The sequence below is a fragment of the Chiloscyllium plagiosum genome, chromosome 40, assembly GCF_004010195.1.
Source record: "Chiloscyllium plagiosum isolate BGI_BamShark_2017 chromosome 40, ASM401019v2, whole genome shotgun sequence".
Lineage (NCBI taxonomy): Eukaryota > Metazoa > Chordata > Chondrichthyes > Orectolobiformes > Hemiscylliidae > Chiloscyllium > Chiloscyllium plagiosum.
This window is the reverse complement of record NC_057749.1, coordinates 8546822-8555718: the sequence shown is the minus strand read 5'-3', so window position 1 is coordinate 8555718 and position 8897 is coordinate 8546822. Positions and strand designations below refer to the sequence as shown.

Genomic DNA, 8897 nt, shown 5'->3' with positions numbered 1-8897 from the left:
CCAGGAATGAGTCGAGTGAACCTTTTTGAATTGTCCTCAATTAATTACATTGCTTCTTAAATGAGGAGACAAAACTATACACTGTATTTCAGATGTGGTCTCACCAATGTCTGTACAACTGCCACAAAATATCTCAACTGTAATGTTCTATTCCCCTTGCAGTAAACAATACCTTTTCAATCGCCTTCCTAATCATTTGCTGCAACTTCAAACTAAGTTCATGTGATTCATGTACCAGAACACTCAGATCCCTCTGTACTTCATAATTCTGCAATGATTTGGAGGTGCCAGTACTGGACTGAGGTGGACAAAGTCAGAAGTCACACGACACCAGGTTATAGTCCAACAAGTTTATTTGAAGTCACAAGCTTTTGGAGTGCTGCTCCATTATCAAATGAAATTAACAAAAGATACCATTTCTATGATCTTTTGATCTCTCTGATAATAAATTCTGGGCTTGTATGTCTTCTCTTCAGATCATCTGATGAAGGGGCAGTGCTCTGAAAGCTTGTGATTTCAAATCAACCTGTTGGACTATAATCTGGTGCCGCATGACTTCTGACTTCATACTCCTGCAAGCTTTCTCCATTTAAATAATATACTGCTTTTCTATTCTTCCTGCCAAAGTGGCCAAGTTAACATTTTCCCACATTATCCACAATTTGCCAAGTTTTTGTCCATTCCCTTAACCTAGCTACATCCCTTTGTGGATTCCTAATGAACTCTTTGCAACTTACTTACCTGTCTATATTTGTGTTATCAGCAAAATTTGCCACCTCACATTCAGCCCAGTCATCCAAGCCGTGAATTTAAATTGTCAAAATTTGAGACCCAGTATTAATTCCTGGTAGTACTGCACTTGTCACATCTTGCAACTCCAATTGTGACCCATTTATACTGACTTTCTGTTTCCCCTCTATCCACCATATTACACTATTCCCTACAATGAGCTCTTATTTTGCACAGTTGAATTGATGTGAAACGTCGCCATACTTCAAGATCAAACTGCATATAAACCTGGCGGCCACTGAATTTCTTTAACTTGATTTGAGATCCAGGGAACAATGTTCCGCAATTTAGAGTACTGCATGTTGCAATTGTACCACACTCCTGTTCGGTGTTTGAATGGAGGTGTTTACCCGCTTGTTGTAGGCTATTGCTGTGTTGTTGTCAAGGACTGCGGGAAGGACTCTCAAGCCAAGGATGTCATTGACAATTATTTCCAAGGAAACTGATACTTTTCATAAATAAAAAGGAAAAGTTTGAATTTTGTTAAAATTACAGAGGGATTTTGCCAGTCAGGTAGTTATTACACTGACTACTCAGACATTGCGGTAGATATCGGTATTTGAGGAGAAATTGACTCGAAATTGAATCAGTTGTTGATGTTTCATGTGGCCATTCGATTGAGCAACAAGTATACTTACATTGAGGTCAATAAATTTTAAAAAAGCTAAAATAATTGAACAGTAATTGAACACGAGACTCCAATTTTTCTGTGGCTTTGTGAAAATTTGTTCTGCAGAAAGGTGCAACTTTTAAAGTTCACTGCCAAATAAGATCGTTCATTCGGAAATTATCTTCAAGAGAAATATTCCTAAACATTTTTTAAAAGAAAGGTCAGAGGATGTTAGATTTGGAAAAGGAGCTAGAAAATGGGCAAAAACACAACTTAAGAGGCAGTCAAATACATCACTGGTTTGGTCCTTTATGTTGTATCTGTACAAAATGGCTCGCTTGCACCTCCTGTAGGATGTGAACGAAATAGCTTCCCCCAAAAAATTGCTTACTATTTCAGATTTCTTCATGTGGAAGTGCCGGTGTTGGACAGGGATGGGCAAAGTCAGAAGTCACACGACATTAGCTTATAGTCCAACAGGTTTATTTAAAATCACAAGCTTTCATAGCACTGCCCCTTCATCAAGTAAAGTCTTGCAATTATGAACAATTTTTGTCTACTGACAGAATGTCATGCCTTAAGTTATATAATCAGTTTTTCAGAAACGTGATGATTACGCTCTTGGGCAACCCTGTGTGAAAGAAAAACTGTGGTTTAGAAACAGCGCTTAAAGTGTTGGTGATGTAATCGCATTACAGCCAACACTTTTTTTTCCAAAAATATACTTTATTCATAAAATAATTTGATGGTCTGTACAGTTGGTCATGCCATACATACGTAAACATTTGCATACAGAGATCAGAATTTATCATTTGTATATACACGTCTGTACGTTTACCATCCATATATTTAGCTGAGGCATCAGCAGAGCCCAAAAGACTGAGTGGGCCCCCTATTCTTCTTAGGCAGGCAGACGTTACATGGTGGTCTTTCCCCACCGCGCCTTGGCGGCAGCTGTCCCAAGCTTCAGCGCGTCCCTCAACACGTAGTCCTGGACCTTGGAATGTGCCAGTCCGCAACACTCATTCGGGGTCAACTCCTTCAGCTGGAAGATCAACAGGCTTCGGACCACCCAGAGAGCGTCCTTCACCGAGTTGATGATCCTCCAGGCGCAGTTGATGATCGTCTCGGTGTGCGCCCTGGGGAACAGACCATAGAGCACGGAGTCCCGCGTCACGGTGCTGCTCGGGGCGAATCTCGACAGACACCACTGCATTCCTCTCCAGACTTCTTCTGCGTAGGCACATTCCAGAAGGAGATGTGTGTCCTTGCATGGGACACACCATGAAGGACTCAAAGCCCTCCGCTTCTTCCTTTCCCGCTGTACCAACCAGTACCCTTCCACTGACACCCTCTTTCGACTGACTGAACTGGTCCTCACTCTGAACAACTTCTCTTTCCAATCCTCCCACTTCCTCCAAACCAAAGGAGTAGCCATGGGCAGCCGCATGGGCCCCAGCTATGCCTGCCTCTTCGTAGGATATGTGGAACAGTCCATCTTCCGCAGCTACATTGGCACCACCCCCCACCTTTTCCTCCGCTACATCGATGACTGTATCAGCGCTGCCTCGTGCTTCCACGAGGAGGTTGAATAGTTCATCCACTTTACCAACACCTTCCACCCCGACCTTAAATTTACCTGGACTGTCTCAGACTCCTCCCTCCCCTTCCTAGACCTCTCCATTTCTATTTTGGGCGACTGAATCAATACGGACATTTACTATAAACCGACCGACTCCCACAACTACCTAGACTACACCTCCTCCCACCCTGCCCCGTGTAAAAACGCCATCTCATATTCCCAATTCCTTCGTCTCCGCCGCATCTGCTCCCAGAGGACCAGTTCCAATACCGTACAACCCAGATGGCCTCCTTCTTCAAAGACCGCAATTTTCCCCCCAGACGTGATCGACGATGCTCTCTGCCGCATCTCCTCTACTTCCCACTCCTCTGCCCATGAGACCCACCCCTCCAATCGCCACCAGGACAGAACCCCACTGGTCCTCACCTACCACCCCACCAACCTCCAGGTACATCGTATCATCAGTCGTCATTTCCGCCACCTCCAAACAGACCCCACCACTAGGGATATATTTCCCTCCCCTCCCCTATCAGCGTTCCGAAAAGACCACTCCCACCGTGACTCCCTTGTCAGGTCCACACCCCCCACCTACCCAAACTCCACTCCCGGCACCTTCCCCTGCAACCGCAAGAAATGCAAAACGTGCGCCCACATCTCCCCCCTTACTTCCCTCCAAGGCTCCAAGGGATGCTTCCATATCCGCCACAAATTCACCTGCACCTCCACACACATCATTTACTGCATCCGCTGCACTCGATGTGGCTTCTTCTATATTGGGGAGACAGGCCGCCTACTTGCGGAACGTTTCAGAGAACACCTCTCGGACACCCAGACCAACCAACCCAACCACCCCGTGGCTCAACACTTCAACTCCCCCTTGCATTCCTGATAATAAGACCATAAAACCATAAGACATAGGAGTGGAAGCAAGGCCATTCAGCCCATTGAGTTTACTCTGCTGTTTAATCATGGCTGATGGGCATTTCAATTCCACTTACCTGCGCTCTCCTTGCAGCCCTTAATTCCTTGCAAGATCAAGATTTTATCAATCTCTGCCTTGAAGACACTCAACTTCCCACTGTGCTCCGTGGCAATGAATTCCACAGGCTCACCACACTCTGGCTGAAGAAATGTCTCTTCATTTCTGTTCTAAATTGACCCCCTCTAATTTTAAGACTGTGCCCATGGTCCTAGTCTCCCTGCCTAACGGAAACAACTTCCCAGCGTCCACCCTTTCTAAGCCATGCATTATCTTGTAAGTTTCTATTAGATCTTCCCTCAAACTTCTAAACTCTAAAAAATACAATGCTAGGATCCACATCCAATCATCATATGTTAGGCCTACCATTTCAGGGATCATCCGTGTGAATCTCCGGATAATGGAATGTAGTTTCCTTTTGGGAGGTAAGACTAGAACTAGGGAACACCGAACATAAAAACATAAGAAGCCTGAGCAGCAGTAGGCGATTCAGCCCCTCGGACCTGCTCCACAATTAAAAACGATGATGGCTGAACTCATCTCAGCCCCAACTCCACTTTCCTGCCCACTCCCCATAACGCTTCAACTCATTACTCATTAAAAAAAATCTGATTATCTCATTCTTAAGTCTCTTCATTGTCCCAGCATCTCCTGCACTCGGGGGGGTAGTGAATTCCATAGATTCATGATCTTTCAAAAGATGTAATTGCTCCTCACCTCTGTTTTAAGTCTGCCCACCCCCATCCTAAAACTATGACTTCTTGTTTTAGATTTTCCTAATCGACCTATTCTGAAAGGTTACCACACACCTGTGGAGAAGGTGAGAAAATAGCTACAGTGCAGCAAAAGTAGAGTTTCTGTAGTCTTACCAGACCGTCGGCCTGCTGTATCATCAGGTGCAGAGAGACAACTGATGGTGGTTTAATATGAGGGTCACCATAGTAGGTGGTGGGGGTAGGCAGAACCTTCATGGTGGCCTCAGCCTGTGCGGGAATTAAATCTATTGATGGTGTTGTCACTCTACATCAGAGACCAGCCAATGGAGCTGAAATAACTGCATAGAGGCTGGTATACCATCATCAAGTTACCTTTATTTAAATGTGCACAATACACTGGCTGTGGTCAGCCAGCTCAGACTCAACCCCTGAAGTGAGTAGACTCTGAGTCTCCTGTGTCTAGATTAGAGTGGGGCTGGAAAAGCACAGCAGATCAGGCAGCATCCGAGGAGAAGGAAAATCGATGTTTCGGGCAAAAGCCCTTCATCAGGAATAGAGGCAGGGTGCCTGCAGAATGGAGAGATAAATGAGAGGGGGGTGGGGGTGGAGAGAAAGTAGCATAGAGTACAATAGGTGAATGGGGGTGGGGATGAAGGCGATAGGTCAGAGAGGAGGGTGGAGTGGATAGGTGTAAAGGAAGATAGGCAGGTAGGATGATTCATGAGGGCGGTGCTGAGCTGGAAGGTTGGAGCTGGGATGAGGTGGGGGAAGGGGAAATGAGGAAACTGGTGAAATCCACATTGATGCCATGGCATCCTCCCTACAAGAATCTGAGTCTCCTGTGTATATCTGTCAGCCGGGGCTCTCTGATTGGCCCAGATTAACAACCCCAAACAAGGATCTCATAGTCAATGAGATCCACTCGGTTCCCATCACTAAAGGAGCTACCTAATCCCTTCAGGTTAGGTATTCATGGTGACCTCAACTGGAGTGGGAATTGGACCCATGCTTTTGGCATCATAAACCAGCCACCAAGCCAGCATAATGAAGCATTTTGCTTTTATTAACTGATAGTGAGTTCACTCTTCATGTGTGGAGAGAGAAAAAAAAGAGTTGTGCTGCAATCAGCATATGCTGAGCGTAGCTTAGACAGTGTTTGGAACAGTGGAGCTGATTGAATGAGCCAAATTACCTAATTCTGTTCCTATATTTTATGGAGGAGCCCTTGAAATGCCATAACATTCAAGGCTATGGGGCCAAGTGCTGGAAAATGGGACTGGTGTAGATTTAGCATAGACTTGATGGGCTGAAGTGCTTTACTGTAAGGTTCTATGATTCTTCACCTGACAAAGGAGCAGTGTTCCAAAAGCCTGTAATGCTAAATGAATCACTGGACTGTAACACTCAACTGAGGCCCTGTCTGCCCTCTCAAATGAGAGTGAAAGATACCATAGCAATTTTTCAAAGATCACAGTGTTTAAAAGACAATTAGGTAAGTAAGACCATAAGACCACGAGACATAGGAGTGAAAGTAAGTGCATCAAATCCACTCTGCCAATCAATCATGGCTGATGGATATTTCAACACCACTTACCCTCACTCTCCCCGTATCCCTTAATTCCTTGCGAGATTAAGAATTTATCAATAGTTGGCTTGAAGACATTTAACATCCGGCCTTTACTGCACTCCATGGCAATGAATTCCACAGAATTGTCACCTCATTTCCGTTTTAAATTGACCCCCTCTGATTTAAGGCTGTGCTCAAAGGTCTAGTACCCCCGTCTGATGGAAACAAATTCCCAGCGTCTACCCTATCTAAGCCATGCATTATCTTGTAAGTTTCTATTAGATCTCTCCTCAACCTTCTAAAGCTCCCCTCAACTTTCTAAAGTGCACAAATAGGAAGGTTTGAAGGGACATGGGCCAGCAGCGGGCAGGTGGGACTGGTTTAGTTTGAGATTATGTTCGGCATGGACTGGTTGGACCAAATCATCTGTTTCTGTGCTGTATGATTCTGTGACTATAAGACATGAGGGGCTAATGAGGGTGGTCCACGTATAGACTGAACTTTCTGAGCAAGTTACAAAATTTAAAAGACATTTGAATTATAGGGAGACGCTGAACAGGCTGGGGCTGTTTCCCCTGGAGCGTCGAAAGTTGAGGGGTGACCTTATAGAGGTTTACAAAATCATGATTGCACGGACAGGATAAATAGAGAAAGTCTTTTCCCTGGGGTCGGGGCGGTCCAGAACTAGAGGGCATAGGTTTAGGGTGAGAGGGGAAAGATATAAAAGAGACCTAAGGGGCAACTTTTTCACACAAAGGGTGGTACGTATATGGAATCAGTTGCCAGAGGAAGTGGTAGAGGCTGGTACAATTGCAACATTTAAGAGGCATTTGGATGGGTATATAAAAAGGAAGGGTTTGGAGGGATATGGGCTGGGTGCTGGCAGGTGGGACTAGACTGGGTTGGGATATCTGGTCGGCATGGACGGGTTGGACCGAAGGGTCTGTTTCCATGCTGTACATCTCTATGACTCTAAGTCCATGAATAGGTCATGTTTAGAGGGATATGGGGCATGAGCAGACAGGCAGGACTGCTTTACTTTGGGATTATGTTCGGCATGGAATGATTGGATCAAAGCATCTGTGCTGTATGAGTCTATGACTATAAGACATGAGGTAGACAAGCAAGAGGTGGAAGACCACAGCAAGCCAGGCAGCATCAGGAGATGGAGAGGTTGATGTTTCGGGTATAACCCTTCTCCACCTCCCCTGATGCTGCCTGGCTTACTGTGTTCTTCCAGCCTCCTGCCTGACTACCTTGGAATCCAGCATCTGCAGTTGTTTTTGTCTCTATAAGGCATGAGGGGCAAACTTTTTTGCATGGGGGGGGGGTGGTTGTGTGCAGAATGTACTTTCTGAGGAAGTGGTGGATGCAGGCACAGTTACAACATTTAAAAGATATTTTAAATGAAGGGTCCGTTTCTGTGCTGTGTGATTGTATCACTTGGACTTAAGGTACTTTTCAATGTATCACACTGTAAACCTTTGCTGTAAATTCTGTGTCTTACAATTGTGTACTCCACAGCAGCGCTCCAAAAGCTAGTGCTTCCAAATAAACCTGTTAGAGTATAACCTGGTGTTGTGTGAGATGTATAAGATTATTAAAGGTTTGGACACTTTGGAGGCAGGAAGCATGTTTCTGCTGATGGGTGAGTCCCGAACCAGAGGACACAGTTTAAAAATAAGGGGTAGGCCACTTAGAACAGAGCTGGGGAGAAACTTCTTCACCCAGAGAGTGGTGGGTGTGTGGAATGCTCTGCCCCAGAAGGCAGTGGAGGCCAAGTCTCTGGATACTTTCAAGAAAGAGTTGGATAGAGCTCTTAAGGGAAGTGGAATCAAGGGTTATGCGGATCAGGCAGGAACAGGATACTGATTGAGGATGATCAGCCATGGTCATAATGAATGGTGGTGCTGGCTCGAAGGGCAGAATGGCCTACTCCTGCACCTGTTGTCTAATGATTTTTAACTCTGCTCACCCGGTGCGATGCAGGCCAGGAGCAAAGATGGCGGCGCCCAGCTGGGGCGCTTCAGGAGGAGCGCATGCTCGGCTCTGGTCGCGGGGGAGGTGGTGGGCTGTGCGTGTGCGCGTTGACGTCAGAGCGCAGACGGTTTACGTGACCCGGGCGGCGCGCACGCGTTCCTTCTGCTGGTCTCCCGGTTCCGAGCGGCGGCTCTAACCTCCCCCTACCCTCCCAAGCACGCACACTCACTGTCGGTCTCAGTATGTTCCGAGCTGCGCTCCGGTACAGCGGCAACGGCCTGGTCGCCTGGAGACGGACGGCGAGGGCGTCGGCGGCGGCCCCCGGCCGAGGGCACCCAGCGGGTAAGGTCAAAGCGAGCGGCCGGATTCCCCCTCACCCTCGGTGTCTGTCGCCCTCCCCACCCCCACCCCCACCCCCACCCCCTGGGGGTGGGGGCAGGTTTGTGTACCCCTCTTCCCCCCCCACCCTCCCTCCATTGCCCTGCCGCCGGCTCCCTCCACCGCCCGCTGCAGCCTCGTGTCCTTGTAATGACCCGCGCCGCTACTCGAGGCTGGCTCCGGGGCCTAGTGACATTGCCCGGGGAGGGGAGGGGAGGGGGAGAGAGTGGGGGTTCTCATGTGTTTGTGGGGGTAGGGGAGGGAAGGCAGACTGGGATGACAGGGTACGGGGGGGG

At 47.2% G+C, this 8897-nt stretch overlaps 1 protein-coding gene across 1 annotated transcript in view; it reads left to right on the top strand.

Annotated features, from left to right (window-relative positions):
• Positions 1–8342: 8342 nt before the first annotated feature.
• LOC122542479 (cytochrome c oxidase subunit 5A, mitochondrial-like) overlaps positions 8343–8897 on the top strand; it is a 17534-nt gene continuing 16979 nt past the window's right edge. Inside the window, exon 1 of the mRNA XM_043680234.1 lies at positions 8343–8565. Coding sequence (XP_043536169.1) covers positions 8466–8565 — 100 coding nt within the window. The 5' untranslated portion in view covers positions 8343–8465. The remainder of the gene's footprint in view (positions 8566–8897) is intronic.